The sequence below is a fragment of the Saccopteryx bilineata genome, chromosome 1 (assembly GCF_036850765.1).
Source record: "Saccopteryx bilineata isolate mSacBil1 chromosome 1, mSacBil1_pri_phased_curated, whole genome shotgun sequence".
Classification (NCBI taxonomy): Eukaryota; Metazoa; Chordata; class Mammalia; order Chiroptera; family Emballonuridae; genus Saccopteryx; species Saccopteryx bilineata.
The window spans coordinates 142,366,059-142,387,756 of record NC_089490.1 but is presented as its reverse complement, the minus strand read 5'-3'; the positions used below and the strand labels follow the sequence as shown (position 1 = coordinate 142,387,756).

The 21,698-nt window shown below is 50.3% G+C and overlaps 1 protein-coding gene across 9 annotated transcripts in view; it reads right to left on the bottom strand.

Annotated features, from left to right (window-relative positions):
• Positions 1-776: 776 nt before the first annotated feature.
• Positions 777-21,698, bottom strand: part of EPS15L1 (epidermal growth factor receptor pathway substrate 15 like 1) — a 127,184-nt gene continuing 106,262 nt past the window's right edge. For 2 of the 9 annotated variants that reach the window (XM_066270920.1, XM_066270947.1), the window contains 4 exons: positions 19,995-20,127; positions 17,692-17,739; positions 7,087-7,292; positions 777-1,346 (listed from right to left, as the gene is read on the bottom strand). In XM_066270920.1, coding sequence (XP_066127017.1) covers positions 1,200-1,346; positions 7,087-7,292; positions 17,692-17,739; positions 19,995-20,127 — 534 coding nt within the window. In that variant the 3' untranslated portion in view covers positions 777-1,199. Of the gene's footprint in view, positions 1,347-7,077; positions 7,293-17,691; positions 17,740-19,994; positions 20,128-21,698 lie in introns of those variants that run through there. The other 7 variants (XM_066270966.1, XM_066270994.1, XM_066270929.1 and 4 more) reach the window with 6 other exon arrangements.

The window sequence follows — 21,698 nt, the reverse complement described above, 5'->3', positions numbered from 1 at the left end:
GGTCGCCAGCTTGAGCACAGGCTCATCTGGTTTGAGCAAAGCTCACCAGCTTGGACCCAAGGTCGCTAGCTTGAGCAAGGGTCACTAGCTTTTACTCGGTCTTCTGAAGGCCCACAGTCAAGGCACATATGAGAAAGCTGATTGTCGCAACAAAAAACTGATGATTGATGCTTCTCATCTCTCTCAGTTCCTGTCTGTCCCTATCTATCCCTCTCTCTCTCTGTCTCTGTAAAAAAAAAAAGTTGGCTTAGGCTGTCTTGTCTGGCTGGGGACAGTGAAAAGCAAAGCAGGGGTAAGTCTGCAATGTCCTCAGCGTGTCCTGAGGTCATCCCAAAAGTTATATCCAAGCTTCTGGAATGTTCTAGGGAAATTCAGCTATGTCCTAGTGGAAAGCTCTCCCAGTCTCCAGACTCTGAGCCCATGGGGTGAAGACTGCCCCATGGCCTCGCCCCTCGTGCAGATCAGGCCTCAGTGAACTGTGTGCAGGAATCTTCAAACAGCAGTGAGGTGACAAAGGGCTGCATCCTGAGGGGACAGGGCAACCCATAAAAACTTCCAAAATTGGCTTTCTCTATGGTCCTAGAATCTACTCAAACAGAATTTAAACACACTCAGCCTGGTTTTCCATGTCACTGTGGGGCTGGTCTGCCTCTGTGATATCATATGTAAACATTAATGCAAGGAAAATAATGTTTAAATAAAAGGGAAAGAGATTCTTGTGTTTTATATTAAAATACTTTATATTAATCATTCAAACTTAATTTTTATACAACGAGTGCATACATCGCCAGTGTCCGTCTTAGATCAGGGAGGTGGCGTGGTGGGTGTGCCCTGGCACTGGTACTCAGAGCAGCTGTGAGCTGAGCATGGGAGGCCGGAGATGCTGCGCACCTCTGCTCGCTCCGCCCAGGACACTGTCACCAGCCCGGGATGTCACATGGGAGAGATGATGGCGGTAGTGGCTTGTGCCTTTCCAGGCCTTTCTGCAGGGAGAGGTACATTTCCTCACCTGGGACAAGCCACTCAGAGCCTGAGGCCCTCTGACCAGCGAGTCCTTGACCTATAGTGGCTGACATGTCACAACATGAAATGGGGACCACTGAGAGTGTGTGTGTATATACAGACTTTGGAGTTTTTTCCTCTTGAACCCTCCCCCCCGTGGCAGTCCTGCCGCTGCGCATACGCATGCTGGCCCTCGCCTAGGCGGCCGGCATGTCGGCCTTGCTCAGTGCGATGGCCAGCTCCAGGTCCTCCTGCTCCTGCCGCCGCAGCCGCGCCAGCCTCTCCTGCTCTGCCTTCTCACTTTCCCGCTTGGCCCACGCCAGCTGCTGCTCCTCATTGCCAAACTGCAAAGGAAAGACAAAGGTTGGGTTACAAATGGTGTGGGAGCTGCACTCAGTTGGGGGTGAGGAATGGGGGGGGGGGACGACGACTCAGAAAAGGCCTGTCAAAGGTGGGCAGGGGACAGGGGACCACAGGCAATGCTGGGATGCATGGAGGGTTGGGGAGGGGTGAACAATCAGAAAAAGCCAAAAGCCTATATCTTGGTTGGGGATGGGGATGGGACACGTACACCCCAGCCCTGACACCCAGTCTGGAAAGGATCACATGCATGGAGAAGCAGGGCTGAGTCTGACCTTAACCACCACCTTGGACCTCAGAGCTACTAGCCCCTTGCCCCTTGCAGGGAACTGAAGCAGGCAACATGATGCATTAGTGTGGGGACAATGAGAGAACTCCAGTGATCCCCCAGGACTGAGTCTATCAGGCTTCATGAGCGTGGGAGAAACCCTTCTCGGCCTCCTCTCAAGGTTGGTGGGGCGTCTCTGAAGCAGCTGGGGAGCAGAGGTCAGCTGAACCCCAAGGGGCTAGGATGGTGAGCCTGCAAATCCTGGGCCTCGATGGCAGGCTCCTGACGCTGGTGGGTTATAGGCGCTGGGACTGCAAGTCTGCCTTGAACAGATCTCTGATTTCAAATGTGTAAAGGGGTCTGGAGGCCAAAAGTGTGAAGACAACGGTCTTGAAACGTGGCATCTCCTCCTGCCCAGCCTCACTCTGACTCGCTCTGGACGGTGTCCTGGAATTTACACTGCCATTCAGTCCACGAGATTTTCATTGTTGGTGTCCTTATCCGAAAGGTTTAAATTTTAAAATATGTATATATTTTTCAAACAAGGGAGAAAACAGTTTTGATCCTGAGATGGGTAATTTCAAACCATTTGAAGTCCCTTAGCTCTACAGAAAAAACAGAAGAGCCAGATCTCACATGCTCTTCTCCCAGAGTGGGCCCCGGGTTCCCCACTCTGCTCTGAGCAAAGCTGTGGCCTGTTTGGGTTCTTGGCCTCCCTTAGCTAGCATCTCTGTTCTTGGCACTGACTCTGCTAAGCACTGAGTGACACCAGCAATAAAGAGGCAGGCTGGTCCTCCGACAGGTGCCTGCAGGAGCAGACTGATAGACAATCCCAATCCAACACAGGCCACTGTGGAGCCCCTGCAGGTCCAACCAGAGTGCTGAGAAAAGGCAGGGAGATAGGAATTCACAGCTACTTCTTCACACACAGACTACACACTGAGTCTGAGCGACAACCCAGGAGGTGGGATCCTGAAACAGGTGAGACACCAAGGCCTGGGGTGGGGGAGGTAGCTACAGAATCCAAGTCCTCAGAATCCTGGACTCTCCCTGGGCGGGTGGGGGGGCTGTCAGCTGTCACTGCAGGAAGAGCTGGGGGACAGATGGACTGGACTGAGACAGGACTGAGCACCCAACCTTGGCCCTGCCAAACAGAGGATGCGGCGGAGGGGCAGGACTGAGACACGCTTGTGGATCCCGGAAAGGAGCTAAGAGTCCCCCTCAGACGTTCCCTGGGCCAGTGAGTGGGATAATCGAATTGGCAGTTTTGAATGTTTTACTGTTTTATGGCCAATATGGGGGTGGGAAGGGGCCTGTTGGTGGGGACCCGGATAGGGGAGCAGGGAGGAGTGGATGGAGGGAGCCTGGTCTAGAGAAGAGGTGGCCTGGAGGAAGAGGTACGGGCAGCCCAGGGGGCCTCTCCTCACCTGGGCTCAGGAATCAGAATGAAGCACTGTCCTGGAAGGAAAGGTTTTGAGTTTTTGTTTCTTAGAGAAACTGCCTAGCAAAATGTTCAGGGGTCAAATGGATCTCCCTTGTTTCCACCACTGGTCACAAGTAAGCCCCATCATCTCCTGCACTCTGTGGGGAATTTTCCAACACAATAGAAGAAAAACAAGGAAAAAACAACTGCTGGTGGAAATGACCCCAGGGTGCTGCTGACGGGGAGGGCAGGTCCGCTGACAGGGAGCCTGCCCTCTGCCTGCCTGCCTGAAGCAGCGGTGGTGGGAGTGGGCGGGTAATGACACGGGGCATCTGGATCAAAGCCTGGAACCAAGGCCCAGAGGGGTCAAGTGACAGGCTGATGCCATGCCATGGCTCCTGCTCAGCCCAGGTGTCTTGGGTCACCACCTGCCCATGGGCCTGCATTTCCCAATGAAGCGTGCTGACAGCGATGCTCCAGAAGCCTTCACAGTGAACTGGCTCAGGGCCGGCCTAGGCCCCAGTGTGTGGACTTGCATCAGGCATATGGTTTACGTGCACTGGAGAAGCACCGTGGGCTGTGATGTCTGAGAGAAAACTGGAGGAAGGGGGATCTGTTTCTCAAATCAGCTGACACTCCTTTCTGGGCCCTGGTGGAGACACCTGGACAAGGCTACTCTCGTCCTCTAACCTGGCCAGAGTCTGGGATGCCTGTGGGCAGCTCTGATTTGTGTCACTCTTGTGCTACCACACAACTGAGACACAGCGGAGCATGAGGATGCTGTCCCTCTGAGACTCCTACCCGAGGGCGCCTGCTCAGCATAAACGCGGGGCGGGTTTATTGATCCATGATTCAGATGACTCCTCACACGAGGACAGGGTGCCCTTCCTCACTGGGGACTGACACCTGCACCCAAGACATCTAACGGTACCACCCCTTCACCTGCGGTGACACTTCTAACCACCTCCCATTAACTCACTTATTCTGATATTGAAATTGCATCCAACTCACTTCACGATGCAAAGTTTATCCCATCTGACATCTGCTCTGCTCTCAATGCCGACTTCTGGAAAAAAAATGGCCATTTTGCTCAACTATAAATACTACTTCCTAATAAACACATTCACCTGAGACAGAAAAGCTAGTTTTTAAAGAAATCTCAAGAGAGCCTTCCGGTGAACAAACACAAATAACCCATTGATGAAAACTCAGGGCTGTAAATTAGAGGGTTCCAGGGCAGCAGAGCTAGGGTGCCAAAGGGGGACCGTGTACATGTGTGACACTGGCATCTGAACTCCAACAGGGACCAAGCTGCCTTCGCACAGGTAACACCATGTCTTGGCAGCATTCAGAACACCCGACTTGAAAGTCATGCTGCCAGGCTGCTGGGCTGTTAGAAACCCCTCAGTGTTGACGGGGGAGCTAAAACACACAAATCAGAGGAACCAACTGTGGCCTTTTTGAGTTAACACAAATCAAGGACCAGTGAACCCTGAAACCACTGGCTAATGACCTGAACCCTCAGATGCCATGAAGATGCAAAGACATGCTGAGTCACAGAGGGGGACAGGTTTTAACCATGTTTTTGGATTAAGTATGACCAAGCGGGACAACCAAAGCAGTCAGGTGTCCTGTCTCTCCTCCACCCCATCCTATATGACGAGGCTGAATCTCATTGATTTCCACTGAAAAAATGGAGACCTTCAAAGCAGGAAAGGTGATTTTAAACAGAAAATAGGGCCTGACCAGGTGGTGGCACAGTGGATGAAATGTCAGACTGGGATGCAGAAGATTCAGGTTTGAAACCCCGAGGTCTCTGGCTTGAGCACGGGCTCATAGGGCTTGAATGTGGGATCATAGACATGACCCCATGGTCGCTGGCCTGAAGCCCAAGGTCGCTGGCTTGAACAAGGGGTCACTTGTTCTGCTGTAGCCCCTGATCAAGGCACATAGAAAGCAATCAATGAACAACTAAGGTGCTGCAACAAAGAACTGATGTTTCTCATCTCCCTTCTTGTCTATCCCTCTCTCTGATTCTCTCTCACTGTCTCTGTAAAAACAACAATAATACAACAACAACAACAAAAAAGAAAACGGGGCTGCAAAATGGACTGAATAGAATCAGATTCCCCTCCTGGAGATGAGGGTGATTAAAAACCAGAGGTGTCTTCAAATCAAAGTTAACTGTTCTGGAACGACCAGACTGTTACCCAATGATAGCTTGAAACCTTGGTTTGTTTTTTTAAAATGTTTTCCAAAAACCAGTCGTCTGGAGGGGAACATGGGTCCCACAGGAAACAGAACTATGCATTTCAGAAAGAGAACAGTCATTTCTTCAAATTGCTGTTCAAATCCACTCACCCCTCTGCCCTGCCCAAAACAGAGTACCTGAGTCATGTGTGAATGGCTCTATTTTTTTCACTGGCATTTGATATTTTTTCTACCAAAAAACAAACGTGGTGCTATTCAAGAAACTGTAGATAAAGCGAGTTTTGTTTCTGGCTTTTATTAACAATGTCTCCATTTGTACACATCCAGTATGTACAGGCTGTCAACAAAACTGAGCTAACTGCAGTTGTAAAATATTTACAGGTCACCAAGAGCCAGGAACATAGCAGCATATTGGGCGGCTGCACTAAGCCACAGGATCGCTGGGCACAAGGTGGATCTGGAATGAATCGGGCGTTCACAGGGCATGGTTATGGATGGCAGAGATTGTTTTAGGAAGGATATTCTAGGAGTCAAAGCATCTTACTATAAATAATGAATGTCGCGCCTAACCAGGAAACAAGGTACTTGGCAAGTCTGAATAAAGAAAACTAAAAACAAAACAAAACAAAACAAAACATGGGTACACAACACAGTGAGGCCGATTCTAGGAAGGCAAACCGAAGCTCTCTGAGAACAAGATGTTTGGGTCCTGACAGGGGAGCTGAAAACACCCTAAAGTGATAACGTTTTATAATATGGAATCTTTTTTCACACCAAAAACAAAGCTAGACTTTCAAAATACCAGGATGAGCTTCTTAAAAGGCACTTAAATTTGCTAAATGGTGTCTTGAGGGGTTGGGGGGGGGGGGGATGGCAAAAGGGCGGAGCTACAGAGTGATTGTTCTATTTTGGACTTGTTTTTTCACCAGAGCTGGTAGCTGAAATAAAAGCTTTTTTAAAAAACCAAACTGGCCAGACCAGGCAGTGGCGCAGTGGTTAGAGCTTAAGGCTGGGACACAGAGGACCAAGTTCGAGACCCCAAGGTCGCCAGCTTGAGCATGGGCTCATCTGGTTTGAGCAAAACTCACCAGCTTGGACCCAAGGTCGCTGGCTCGAGCAAGGGGTTACTCAGTCTGCTGAAGGCCCGCGGTCAAGGCACATATGAGAAAGCAATCAATGAACAACTAAGGTGTTGCAATGAAGAATTGATGTTTCTCATCTCTCTCCCTTCCTATCTGTCTGTCCCTCTCTCTGACTCTGTCTCTGCCACAAACAAACAAACAAAAATAAAAAAAAAACAAGACAAACAAACAAAAAAACCAAACTGCTCTTCCTTCATGCACCCTGCCTGGGTCCCTCAATTCGTACTTGCTGCATAAACTGCACTGAAGTGGGACAGTTAGAACTCTTGCACAGAGAACTTTTGGGGACAGGGAAATCCTAATGTAATTTTTGCAATCTTGTTTTCATATTTTGGTAGTTTCTGGCATCTCGGCTTTCAAAAATCAATGAAATCAACAGCCTCCAGGCGACAGAAATAATAAAGAATCAACCGGGAAAGGGAAAGATAGTGACAGAGAGACACAGCCACAAGATTCAGCCACTACGCTGGAAAGACAGGTGCCCTCATCACAGAATATCCAAACCATAGTGTACTTTTTTATTGAGAAATGTATTTTTCTTACAGAAAGCAGCAGTACAGAATAAATAACATGGGCGATGGCATGAGGTACCAGGAGATGTAAGCCCAAAAAAACCCAGCCCCAAGGAAGCTACAAGCGGAGGGGGAGGGAGTGTCACGAAGGCAGAGAACTCAACTTACAGAAGTGAAGTCTGCAAAGCCCAGGGAAGAGGCTTTAGAAGGCTTAGCTGAAGAGGAGGGAGCAAATGGATCTTTTCCACTAAACGGGTCCCCAAACCCCCTTTTATTTTGGAACGGGTCGCTGCTGTCAGCCCCAAGCGGCTGGAATGGATCGGAGGACTCAGGAAAGTCTGCAGAACCAAGCTGGCTTACGGGTGTACTTTTACCTGGAAAGTTTAGGAGAAAGAAAAAAAAAAGGAGAAAAAAAGAAATACAAGTTACTGACCACGGACAGAATAGTCCTGACTGAGGAGGCTGGGGGGTAGGGGGGTAAACGCCCACTGGGACATCTCCCTTCTTTGGAAAAAGAGTTGGAATGCGGCTCATGGGATGAACCCCACAGGTGGGGGAATGGCTGGGTCTTGCTTCATCCAGGATTAACAGCTTGTGGGTGTTACCAGAAAACCACTTTAGATGACTCCCCTCCTAGCCCACTGCAACTAAAATTCATGCTTGTCTTTACAAAGTCTGCATGCAGGCATGATCCAAAAAGATTCCTTTCAGTGTAGCAATTTTACTATCACGCTGAGTAGAAACAAAATCACAGCTGAGCACAAAAATACATCGCAAGCTTCCAACAACAAAAGGTGGGGGGTATCTGCAATTAAAAGGGGGTGTTGCTTCACGCTTTGGTTTGGAATTAACCATGTTAACTATAAGGGTCTGGAATTCTTTTTCAGCTCCTGCTTTCTGTCCCTTTGGTGCTGGTGGCTCCAAAGGACAGGGTTTGGGCCATTCTGGCCTCTTGCCAAGCGGGAGATTCTAGAATGCCTGGGTCCCAGCAAGGCCAATCTCTAACAGGGCTGAGAGAGAGAGGTGTTTAGAACTAGAGGGAAACAAGGTTGTGAGACAATGGTTGGGTGGTGGCCTGAGGACCAGTGGCTTCTGCCAACAAGTTAGAAAGTTCCATGAGGAATCAGACACCTCCCAGGCCTGTTTAGCAATGGGAGGCCCCACTTGATGAGGTTCTGGGATCTGCCGGACCTGCAAGCCAGTTTACTCGAAATATCAGGATCACAATAAATGCAGCTCCATTCATGTCTCCCAGCCCCTGCACCATGACAAATCCCAAAGGCCCCCACAGTTCACACCAGACTCGGCCTCATCTCACCCCCAAGGCTCTCCAGGGCCTGAGCAGCACCTCTTTCCCCCTGAACCCTCAAATCCAGGGCTTCTTTTGAGACAATTCCTCCGCCCATAATGCACTCCCCCCTCAAATGCTATCAACTCCTTGGGGAAGCCCTTCGTGACACCTCATTCCCCTGGGACCTGTGTTCAAGCCTTCCAGCGCAGCCCTGAGGCAGTAAGTGACGTAGGTCCCACATGTGTACCCTAAAGGACAGTGAGGAGCACCTCAACCACACTGTGGGCCTTGCTTTCTCAGCCTCAAGTTCTTAATCCCTGCAATGGAGTTGTGGGATGAACCGCGCCCTTCCAAACTCACGTTGAGATCCTCAACCCCAAGGGCCTCAGAATGTGGCAGTATTTGGAGAAGGCCTTTAAAGAGATAATTAAGTTAACATGAGGCCACTGCATGGGCCCTAATCAATCTGATGTCCTTATAAGAAGAGAAGATCAAGACACAGATATACACAATGGATAGATTAAGTGAGGATACAGGGAGAAGGCGGCAGTGCCAAGGCGAGAGGCCTCAGGAAAAAGCAAGCTGACATGATGATCTCCAAGTTCCAGCCTCCAGACTGAAACAATCGATGTCTGCGGTGTCGGCTGCCTGGCCTACAGCACTTAGTCATGGCAGCCCCACAGACTCACACAGGGTAACGAGGGTCTGCCCTGTGACGGCAGAGCAACAGCTCAGTGCAGGAGGCAGCCCACACATCACGTTTTAATGGTAACCAATGCCAATAGTGTGCTGATTTGCTCACAGTCCTCTGTGCTGCTTTCATCAAGACAACAGAACTGGGCACTTGGGATCAAGAACATAAGGTCTCCAAAGCCAAAAATATTGATCATCTGGCCTTTGACAAAAAAACTGCATCCCCCTGGCATGGAGAGAATGTTTATCTCTGATACCTGGCAGGCATAGGCAAGCCCTATGTGGTCAGGCCCTTCTGAGAGACCGAGGATGCTCCACGCCCCCGGGAGCCAGGGCCAGGCCAATGCAGCTCTACTGTCTGGAAATCATACCAGTTGGGCACTCCATGAACCGCAAAAGGAAACCGAGGACCCCAACTGCAGCTATCTGCTCTGCCAGAGTGCTCAGCTGCACATGGGCACCCTCCCCTCAGGGCACTCCACAGGCCCCCACTCAGTGTCTGCAGTTCCCTGTCCTGGATCCTATCCAGTCTCCTCCACCCTCTGCACCCCTTCCCCACTGCAGAGCAGTGCCACGTGTGAGGATGGCAAGTGTCACTCAGAGAGGACACACAGCAGGTCCTCTTATGAGGCAGCTGACTCAGAGGCTCTAAAACCCTGGAACAGCTGTCCTGGAGAGAGCACCAAACCCCAGGCGGTGGCACAATCCGAGGCTTAATCATGGACACACACACGAGTTCTTGTGCAAAAGCACAGTGGAGGTTGCGTGTGTATGTGTCCTGGAACACCTGCAGCCACTTCTGGGCCCGGGGAGACTGGCTCTCATCTGCACATTGTGCCAATGGGAATGAGGACCCCAAGCCCACGGGCAAGGTTGCCCTGGGATAGAGCATCCAGAGGGATGGGGGTGCAGGCTTGGTCACACAGGGAACTGGTGACTATGTGACCTGACTACCCTGGTCTCCTTTCCATAGCCTCTTCCTCCATCCTGACTGCCCTGTGCTGTCCAGCCCTGCTAGTCTCTCACATCTCTTCCTTCCCCCTCCCCAGGGCTCACTCCTCCCCTACAGGCTGCCACACTGCCTAGGCCACTTGGTATGGCACTGTCTTCTGTCCTGGTCTAGCCTCCAGCACACTTGAGGGTCCCTGAGGGTCAGCTCCATGTGGGCAGTAAAGCTCAGCACAGTACACTGTAGGTGCCAGTAAATCCTGCCCTATCCCCGGTGCCTGCCAGCCAGCCCTCTAGGGGTTCATGTGGGCCAGGCACGACCATAAAGGCTCCATGGGACCCTCCCGAGGGACTAAGGCCATTGGAGGATCTGCTCTGAGAAGCTAGGAGGGAATAAAGGACATCTGGCTTCCCTCCTTTGCAAGAAAGAGCAATATTCACTGATGCATTCTCAGGCTAATTTTTTACCCAAAACTAAAGTGACAATGGACCAAATAGCAGAATTCTAACATGGGTAAAAGAGTTGCTGGGGACAGACTGAGAGCCCAGGCAGGGCACAGCCCCCAGTTCCAGCAGCAAGTCGGGTGGCGGAGGGTCTGCTGTGTGACTGAAGCATTCCTTGCAGGGTTCACAAAAGCAGATGTGTGAGTGGGAAAAAGAGGTCAGCCAAGTACAGGTTCTGAGTGTTCAAGTACAGCACCCACACTTCTGTGTTTTTCATCTTTTCAATTAAGAACTTCCTCCCCTGGTCTGTTGTTCTCTAATTGCTTTTCTGGGGGACAAGAGGGTTAAGAATCCAGCCTGCTGGGATTTGAAGGTGAGGTTTCTGACAAGCAAAGAGAGGATGGGGAGATGAAAAGCGTCACTCACATCAAGAACTGCCCATGCCTGGTTTTGCTGTTGCCGAAACCGTTGTTATTTAGAAATCATGACTGTTCATATGAAACCAGGGCACATCAACTGCTCTTGTTTTCAGAGGGGGAAAAAAAAACAACGGTTTTTTCTCGGTTGTCTGTTTTTATGCTTCAGCATGAGGCTGAATTATTATTGTACATGACACTTGCAAAACTGGGGGTGTTCCCAGTTCGGTTGACACTCTGCTTGCGACCAGAGGCTTTCTGCGATCACACACTCAGGACAGCCTTGAGCCCACACTTCCCTCTCTGCATCCCCACTTATTTTTAGCAGCTACACTTTTAAAACATTCTGGGTCAAGTTCCTGCTTTTACATAACCACTTCTGCTAACTCCTTAATTGTTTTGCCAATTTTCTGAGGTCTAGCTAATCTCAAATGTGACAGAGTAACTTTAATTTGCTTCCATGTCCCTGGGCAAACCCACTGCACAGTTTTATGCCTTTTCATGGTTCCAGGTATCATGAGGAAGGAAGGATCATTACCGAGGCATGTTTCAGAGAAGAGAACAAAAATTTTTTGAAAACTGGTACAAGAGCTAATCAGGAGGATGCGTGTGCACAGTTTGGTGTCACATTCCTAGACTTCTATCCAGGGAACCGCCAACTCCCCTTAGCGCAGAAGACGGCGGTGACTAATGTCAAACGAAATAGAGACCCCCCCGGGGGGCTGCAGGCTGTTGACTTGGCACCACAGTGATTCTCCAACACTCACGAGTAGTTTTCACGAACAAGAGAAGAGGGACGCAAGATTGAAGAGAAGGCAAAATAGGGCTTATTTCAAACCGCAGCAGTTTCAGCAGTTACCCAAGCGGTGCACCGAAACCACACACAGGACTGCCTTTAGCAAAAACAATATGAGCCCGATGGTTTACCACAGTGTGTGCTGTTAAAAAAAACTTGGTGGCCGGCTCCACCCTAGTAGCACTGTCTTTAATTCTCCTATTTCTTAACTTCTTGAAGCCTGAAAGCCCCCACGGTTGGGACTGGTCAGGACCAGGGCAGTGACTCCCGAGCAAGCTGTTGGCAGCGAAGCTTCTGGTTCTGCTTTTCCCAACATGCTTTTCAGGAAACCCTGGCCAGAGGGCCCCTGAGAGCTGGTGCATGGAAAAACAACGGAACACAAATACACATCCCCTTACCAACCATACTTCAAAACCTGTGAGCACTGAGAACTCTGAGAGAAAGGGGATTCATTTGTTCGAAATTCTTGAGAATGAGAGGTTTTGGATTTAGGGTCTCATTATATCTGATTAATAAAAATACCAAATACATATGTGAGTGTGGATGTGTATTAATTCCAACCAGACACTTGCTGGGTTCTACTTATAAAATTCAGGGCTATAGTTGAAAAATGCAGTTCTGTAGATGAGAGAAAAATGCAAAAACAGCAGAGCAAAATTAAAAAAATAAAAAACAAAGGTTTGTGGTCAGGACAGCTGCCCCACCTCAGCTATTACCCTACACCATACAGGACATTCTCACAACTGCCATCTATCCCAACAAGGGATGTCCAGACAGCTATCTATCAGTCACCCTACACAACCTGGGACTCTCACATGACTATTATCTGTCCCACAGGAGAGCCTCACACAACTGTCATTCTACACAACGCGGGACATCCACGCAACCACCAGGCTTCACACCACACAGTAGCTGTGGCTGGGGAGGAGCACCTCTCATTCTCTCGGCTCCTCCTTTCCCACCCTCAAAGCCCCAGCAAAACAGTTGAATTGGGGGAATGGGAAGAATGGAGAACCAGGCTCTGCAGAGCCGATTCTTTACATTCATAATCACTTGGGAACTTTTTTACTGAAAACGACTGCTTTTCACAAACACATATCTATGCTTCCTCTAGCCGACTACAGTGGGCTTCAGAAGGTGAGGACGCACAGGACCGTCTCATCGGCCTGCAGTGCGGAGTCCTGCACAAACAGCCTTGCGCTCACTGCTGCACACACAAGGAGAAGGCGAGCGCAGATCAAAGCCATGCCAAGTAGCACAGCCCCACAGATAAAATCTGAGGTCCCACCATCAGAGCGTTGAGATTTTCCACTAAAAATATTTACTGAATTTTAAGAAAATCTGCTTAATGCACTGAAGGGAACAGGATGAGGTTTGGTTCTGAATTGTTGAGAAAAGCTGAACAAATATTTACTATTATCCACTGGGCTCCCCCACAACTGGTGTGTTTTCCATCCTCTGGGAGGTGTCTGCGGTGGTCAGAGGTCATGGAAAACTCACTGGGTGAGAAACCCGGGGGATGTGGGGTCACCCAGCATCAGAAGGAAAAGGGGAAAATGAGGAAAAGGAGCCACGTGTTCTGGGTCCTCCAAAGACAAATACCCTTTGGAGTGAGAAATACAAGTTTCAAGGTTTCCATGAAAGGTTACTATGACGTTCATAAGAAACCTGACGAGGGATACATTAGTTCTGTAGCAAAAATGGGGAGAGGGCTACATGATTCACAAATGAATTTGCAAATCCCAACTCCTCTTCACAACAAAAAGAATACAAACTGCAGGTCTCACAGTTCTGCTTTTTGAAAAATCACATTTGTTCTTTGAGTTGCATCTTCGACATACTCTGCCGGCCTGCCCTCATCCTCCATGGGCTCCGGTGCCTTTGGGGACACTGGGAGACGCCAGCTACATAGCAGCCAGGTATGGGGCCCTGGGTCTGCACCACAGGGCGACTGCCTTTGTTCCTCCCTACAGAGCGCTGATGCTGCCAGAATGCCACTTTTCTGTTCAGGTAGAGGTGCCGTACCCACATTTAAGAAAGTCACCGGGGTGCCACGCAGCAGATCTAGAAGCAGTTAGAAGGCATGTGTGCACTGGAGGGCAAAGTGCAGAGCCCACCAGGAACTCCCTCCTGCTGTGGGGGCCGCTCAGGAGTTGGGTGAGCCTGTAGCAGAATGCGGGTATGCCCCACTATCATTTTCTTTATGACCATCCCCCCATCAATCACATATGTGCTGTTTTCAGTTGACAATGGTGGAGGGAGGAGGGGTTGATTCAGTGCTTTGAATGTGAGAAAGGCAAGAAGAAATGAACAACCATGTTCACCCCATCAAAAAAAGCAGGGCAACACAGGGAGTACCTTCCTGTAGGTGAGGGCTAGCAGCAGGTACACAAGGCCCCGCAGCAGTTGGGGAGGGGGCCCATGGCAGGGCAATGGCTCCTGTCTGTTCACACCTATACTCAGATACAGGTTAGGAGTTCAGGCTCTCTGTACCCCATTCTACAACCTGCCAGGACTCCAGCTGGCTGAGCCAGCTGAACCCTGACATCTGTGTTCCAGGACCTCAAGTCTGGGCATTTGTACTCCACTGAACCACCAGTGACAACTTTGTTACTTGACTCCCACTCAATCCGCCCTTCTGGGTGCAGAAGGGTGGGTGTGTGCTAAGATAGGCAAATGCTTCTATTTTCAAACTCAGCCGACTTTGCAGAACAAATTCACCCAAAGAACACCCATATCTAGGCATTTTACTTGTAAGACGCTGAGAGAAAAATGACATTTCTACCTCTGCTGCAAGTGGGGTTCTGCCATCTCTCGAGTACTCGTTCTCAGGGGTCACACCCAGCCTGGCACAGACCCTGCCATTGTGCATGAAAGGTGGGCTTCATGGCTGGCTGACAGTGCCAAAATTTTCCAGGCTTCTTGAGCTGGTGGTGAACCACTTGTCCCATTCTAGAACTTCATATATACCCACTGATTATCTCTGAAATCATCGTGGGAACGGAATTAAAGTAGTTAAGTTCAAGACCGAGGTGCTAACCGCATGGTTCAAATGGAGAAGCCATTTTAAAAGTGGATCTTGTGTGATAAATATGAGGTTGGGACCCACATGCGTGAAGGACGACCACCCTGGTTTTGCCCCGGCATGGCCTCTCAGAACAAGGGGAGAGCCAAGCATACACTTAGCTGGTGCTAGTTAGGAACTCGGGGCTTCCTCCATGATCATGTCCTGCGTGGCAGCTCCCCCAGTGGTCAAGGTGACCGCCAAGCAAGTGGGTTGCCCCAACGGTGAGGGTAACCATAAAACCACCCCCCAAAAAGAACTTGCAGCTAGTACCCTGTGTGGAATCTAAGAGAAAATTGTTTTATTCTCTTTTTTTAAAAGAATCATTTGAATCACACAGGACGCAGGTTAAATGGTATCTATCTCATTTGTCTGTGTTTGTCAGAAGGCCAAATGGGGCTAAAAGACCTCATAAGTGTGTACATAGCTTTATTCTGGGGGTGAAAAGGTCATTAAGAGTAATAAAAGGACAATTAAATTGTGGAGAGGTTAAAGGTGACTGGCTGGTTAGTGGTGAAGGTGCGCTAGCTGGTGTCACCCGGGAGCTGGAGGAACCGCAAAGCAGGGCTACACTTGCAGGAAGTGGCAAGGGTGGGGCCGGGCGCAGTGTCCCACTATCTGTGCTGTGGGGCGGGAGGCCCAATCACTGACACCCACACAGCCATTTCCTGCACTTGAAAAAAAATCTGTTTCTCTCTTTGCAAATCAACAACTTTTACCTAGAAACTCTCCAGCGGTGAATTCTGACTGATCTCGATCTCGCTGTTGCAGAAAATACACTGTTCACCTGGGGAGGCGTATGCATGGATTCCAACTGACAGGTTTCGGAGGTAGCTGATTTGCATCTGCCTGGAAGAAACCATTCTCTCTACCCCAAAGACACCTGCTGGTTACTCAATACCATGATAGACCTTTCTAGAAAAAACCTCCAGGCACAGAGAATTCAGTGCCAAAGCCCCACGAATGCCCCAGAGGGTGGCATGACAGTCCCCGAGGGCAAACTTTCAGGCTGAGGTCAAGAGAGAATTAAGGATTTGGAATTGAGAAGAGATGGCCAGCTATGGGCTGTTCCACACATGAGTATGACACCAGAACACTCCTGGGGAACCTCCACCAGGCTCCCAGGTGGAAGGTCCCCCACCATGACTGCATAGGCTTCCATTTAAACACGTGTATTTATTGCATGTCAATTAAATCTCAATCAGGCTAAAGAACAAGTGAAAAACAACTACCCCAGAAAATGAACACTGCAACTTCTAGCGCATGCAAAATACCATGCATGACTCAGGTCCAAACGTGCATTTGGTCCTGCATGGGCGGCAGTGTTAAGCTTTGTCAGAGAGCCCCCTGGAGCCCTTCAGAGTTCAGTTAACCATACTCTCTGACTTGACCCAACTGCAAAGATTTCTGCTAAACTGCAACCTGGTGGAAAAAAGGATCCCTGATAAGCCCTGTGCGCATACAGCCTATCCCCTGACTTTCCCCAGGAAAGGAGCTTAGTGAAGGAGGGTCCCGTGTCCAGGTCCTGCACCCCAGGGTGAGGTAGGTGATCACTGTGCAGGCACTCTACCCACACGAGCACTTGCTACACCCAAGTCAGTTCTATGCTTAGGCAGGAAACTGAGGCTAAGCAAGATTAAGACAACTGCCTCGAGACCCTGAGGGAGATGGGCAGCAGGGCAGAATGTGAACGTAGGAAACTAGCCCGATCCCACAGGCTCCTTGGGTCCTAGTGGCATGGGCAGCTCCGTGGCCAAGAGAAACAGCATCAGATTCGCCTGCTCTGGCTTCACATGTGGCACCAACTCCAGGCACAGAGAGCTGGCAGTTGCTAGAAACCCTGGTCTCCTAGGACAAACAAGCCCCAGGTGGGAAAGTGGTGACCTCAGACCCATGTCAGAGGCAGGGTGGCAAGATTTGGAAAAGCATGTTCTGTAACCTTAGTTTCTGTGAGTGTAGGTATAAAGTTGCATGTTCGGTTTACAAGAAAAACCCCTATCATTGGGCAGTCTAGAGATTATCCACTATATCTGTGTCTATAGCAGGGGTCCCCAAACTACGGCCCGCGGGCCGCATGCGGCCCCCTGAGGCCATTTATCCGGCCCCCACCGCACTTCCGGAAGGGGCACCTCTTTCATTGGTGGTCAGTGAGAGGAGCATAGTTCCCATTGAAATACTGGTCAGTTTGTTGATTTAAATTTACTTGTTCTTTATTTTAAATATTGTATTTGTTCCCGTTTTGTTTTTTTACTATAAAATATGTGCAGTGTGCATAGGGATTTGTTCATAGTTTTTTTATAGTCCGACCTTCCAGTGGTCTGAGGAGCAGTGAACTGGCCCCCTGTGTAAAAAGTTTGGGGACCCCTGGTCTATAGGATCACAGCTCAACCAGCAGGGCCACAGGGCCCCTGAGAGCAGGGTGCCCACCACACCTCCTCCTCACTGAGCCATGCTGGGATCCTCCCACCCCGTATGTCAGAAAGGCCCTTGACTGCGATCACACAGCACTCCTAGATGAAAGTGGCCACCTCCTCATGCTGGCCACGTGACCTCTCTAAGTAGAAAAAGGCCAGGTCGGCAAGAAGAGCAGAAAAGCACATTCTAGTCCCTCATTTTCAACCTGCTGAATTCTAAATATTCATTTTTTTAAAAAAGAAAGAAAAGAGAGAAAAAAATGCCCAACACTCAAGACATACTCTTGGCTGCCTCCCATTCGAAGCAGCCAAGAGAACAAGAGGCATGCCTGGTGTTCAGTTACGGGTGCTTTGAGCAGGACTTCCTCCTTCACTTATCTGCCGACCTGTCCTGCTAATAATGATCAGGTAACTCTCAGGCTGCTCCTGGTTTAAGCAGCCTTGCTCCATGCAGTGTGGACAGGAAAAGGGAGGGCACTGCACACAGTTGGGCCTTAATTCTCTAAACTAGAGAAGCAGCGTGGGGCAGACACCTTCCTCTGCACCCCCAGATTGCCAAATGCTTGCCCCAACTGCTGGGTCAATGTTGAGTGTGAATGGGTCACAGAGCTTACAGTCTCCACGGCTAGTGTTAAATGTTAGTATGAAATCTCAGCAAAACATCACTGGACGCACTCATACAATCACCACCACACGTATGTACCTACCACCCAGGAGTGTATACAGTGCAGAGCTTTTCTGTTCAGCCATCGCTTCTAGGTAAGAGAATCAGATGAGACATTTAGGCCTCTACACAGATACGCCATGGCCAGTCACAGGTTACACACTGTATATGTGTTCAGTTTTCCAAAGCACTTCAAACCTCACAGTGTGATTCTCATTACAGCTGTCTGTGGGGGTGGGATGCTGAGGTGGGTGCAGGTCACTGGGTCCCCAGGGGTGGCCTTGCTGCCACCTTGATGCATGACTTTGGGTGGCCTATATGATCTCTCTCATTTCCTAATGCCTGCCCTGATTTGCTTGCAGGTCTTGCTAGGGTCTAGGGAGATACCAGTCAAGTGAATGCTCCCTAAAGATCTGTTGATGAGAACAGGATATTTGAGGCACCTTACAGGCCAAGACAGAGCACGGGTGAGGTAACCCAAAGCCATGAACAAAGGCAGCCTAAGACTCTGGGATATAGGTCCAAACCTCCCAAGATGTAGACAGCTTTCTAAAAAGTCAAGCTCTGAAACCAGTTCCAAGGAGGTCACCAGGCCCCTGATATCTAAGTCCATGGCACACTGAAAAAAGAAGCCGAAATGGGGCAAGTAGGCTCATAGACAGAGAACTGGGGGAGGGGACAGCAAGGGAAAATTCAAGCAGAGCCAGCACTAATTCAGGGAAAGGAAGGAGGCTGGGGTAAGGGTCTCCAAGGGACCCTGACAGTGACGCTCTGCACTTGCCAGCAGGTGAGCGGAGCAGTTCTTTCTTGAGGCCCAACAACTGCTGAACTGCTCTGCGGGTATGAGCACGTACATTCACATGAGAACATGCACCTGAGCAGTACACGTGCAGATGTATGCAAGCACAGTGAGAATGTGTGTGTAAGGGTGGATGTAGTGACTGTGCATGTGTGTGCTTGCATGCATGTGTATGCATGTAGGCTTCTCTTTCAGGCAGTGTGAGGCGACTCAATGCTGTTCCATCAGAAAACCGTCAAGGGTCCCGTAAAAGCCACTGCCTCTAAGAGACACAGCCTCTCACAGATGGAAGGGAATTCCTCTGTTGCTTTGCTTTTTTCTTGTTTTATGGTAAATGCCTTTGATGTGTGGCTGACAGAAGGGATCTCTTCATGCATCTGTTTCTGCTCACAACAAGTCTGTCATAAACCCACCCAGCCCATGGTCAGTCTTTCTCTCACAACTTATCTGCAAGGAGGGCTCTGTGCACAGGGTACCCGTCACCCTGAGAGAAAGCGCTAGCTCTAGTGACAGAGGGGAGAAGCAGCATTTTTAAATAGTTCATTGTCTGTCTCTAATGACAAGTGTATCTCATGTAGGAAGACTTGCCAGCCTTAGACCAATGACCACTTATGACTATAGACTTAGGGACCTGCAATGGTGACACAAAAATAGAGCCCCTGGCACAGATGGAAGGGAAGGAGCAGGCTCAGGAGGGAAGGAGAGGAACAGAAGGCAGGACTGAGGGAGTGCCCACAGCCTAGAGACAATGTAGGTGAGACTGGCTCCAGACAAGTAAATGGAACACACGGGCTGGCCAGGGTGCTGAGAACACAGGACTAAGAAATGGCAGTGAGTCCCTTTGCTGCTTTTGAGACTGGTATCTGGCTGGTGGGCCAGTTACTATCACAGAGACCCCACACATGACTTCAAAGCCCCCAGAATCCATAGAGGGAATCAGGGCCAATGCTCAGTGAAATTGCAGTGCCAGCCACAGCCAGGAAAGGTGGGGTCTGCAGAAAACCCCTTGCTGGGAACCATCTAAGATGCTTGGGTGGGAGTGGGAAGCATTCTGCCTCCTCTCATGTTGAACACAGCCAAAGAAGACCCCTACCCCTCCTGCCCTACCGTGAGTCCTTAACCAGTCTGGAGATACTGAATCAAGGAGGCAGGCTCAGCTGCTGTCCCCACTGGGCCATCTTGAGCCAATCTGGGAAAAGTGCCATGGGGTGGGGAGGCCAGACAGATTGCAGAGCCCTGACCAGATGCTCAGCCAGGTACTGTGTGGCATGTCTCCTGGTACTGAGGAGGGCCCTGAGCCCTGGGCCTTTGGGATACTACGCCAGGCCCTGACCAGAGTCCAGCCCACAGGACAGGACAGGAGCTGTGCTCCAGGCACACCGCATGAATGGACTGAGGTGACTGGGCAGAGGAGAGACCCTCTTTTTCCACGTGCAGACCTCAGAGCAGAGCTATACTCTGGGCTGGTGAACAAAGGGACCCTTAGTACCCCACGGTCCTGCGACAGTGGATGGGTGGGTGGTGGTGAGAGAAAAAATCGTACTGACCGCTGGGCGGTTTAGGCCGTGGAGGAGCAGGTTTCTTCGGAGGCAGAGCAGGAGTGTCCTGTTTACTTTTAAAGGGGTCATCGGAGAATCCTGCCCCTCCAAAGGAGGAGGTGAAAGGACCAGAAGGTGGGGGCTGTAAGAGAGGACACGAAAGAGAGGCAAAAATAACTGTTAACATGAAGCAGCGGATATTCACCAAGCCAGCACTTGAATACCGACAGCCTAGTGAGGCCCCCATCCTCTGGGCTCTGCAACTAAGCCCCCACTAGGACCTGGGGTCTCTCACAAGCCCCCACTTTCCTCCACCCTCAAATGCCAGGGCCCCCTGGCTTGTGAGGGACAAGCCTGCAAGAACACAGAGCAGGTGAGAGCGGCCCCATGCTCCGACAGGATCATGTCACGGGAGGGTGCTCCCTGCCACACACACTGTTCTGCCTGCACGGGGACATCTTTCCTGACTCCAGTGACCTGGATCTCCTACTCATGATTCAGAGATGTGCCCCACTTTTACCCCCTTCATTCAGTGATAGGTAGCTCCAGGCAAGGCTCAGAACCACACAAGACCCCCTCTGTGCCCTGACTCAGGTCAGAGCCCACCCTTGAATACCTGCTCTCCCACCCGTCAGCAGGGCCAAGACTGCCACTGAGGGGCTCTTATCACCTCTAGCCTGGACTCTCCCCCAGTCTCTGCCAGCCTTGTTCCCATCAGCAAACCATCCCACCTCCTCAAACCCAAATCAGAACTCATCTCTCCAGCAAAACACACACTTGGAAGGTGGGTGGGTGAGTGGATGAGTGAATGGGAAGGTGGTAGGTAGAGATGAAAGACAGGTAGGAGGTAGGTACATGTAAATCAAAATGATAGGTAGGTAGGTAGGTAGATAGAAGGTACAAATGACAGGTAGGTGGATAGTAAGGTAGAGATGATAAGTAGGCAGGTAGGCAGGCAGATGGTAGTTAGGGATAACAGGTAGGTGGGTAGGAAGTGGTAGGGAGAGATGACAGGTAGATGGGTAGGCAGGTAGCACTGCGTAGCCCCAGTGCCTGCAGGGAACTCCAAGCACTTTCATCACATCCCACTGCCAAATTCTTTCGCTTCATCCCTGCTGACTCCCAACCCCCCTGTCCCCTCCTGAGACTCCCAGGTTCTTGGAATCCCTTGGACCCCTATGCACACTGGATTTCCAGCATGGGAGCTCAGCCTGCCCTATCCACTGGAGCCTCGCTACTTCCTTAGAGACTGGCTGGACCTCACTGCCACCCCCAGAGCTCTCCCTGACACCTCTTCCTGCCAGCTATGCCTATAGATGTCCCATAGGACTCACATCACCACACCACACTAACAGGTTTCCAGATCCATCCCACCTACCTGGGTGGCCTGGAGGGCAAGCTCAAGTTCCCCCTCCTCTCTCCCCTGTCTGCTGAGAGTGAGCACAGGTGATGGGCAGCAGGCAAATGCCTGGGGGCCAAGCCTATAGTAGTAGTGACCATCTACATACAAGCCCACCTTGAGCACCAGCACAGCACCGGAAACAACACACCGCTACTGACGGAGGGATGAGCCACAGACAGGCCAGCTCATTTCACCTGGTGGGCAGATCTCCCAAAGGAAGATCACTTTCTATGGGTGTGAATGACCACTTTTACTAAAATAGAAAATAATTAGAAAAAAGTAGAGGAAGACAATACATAGCTACCATTTTT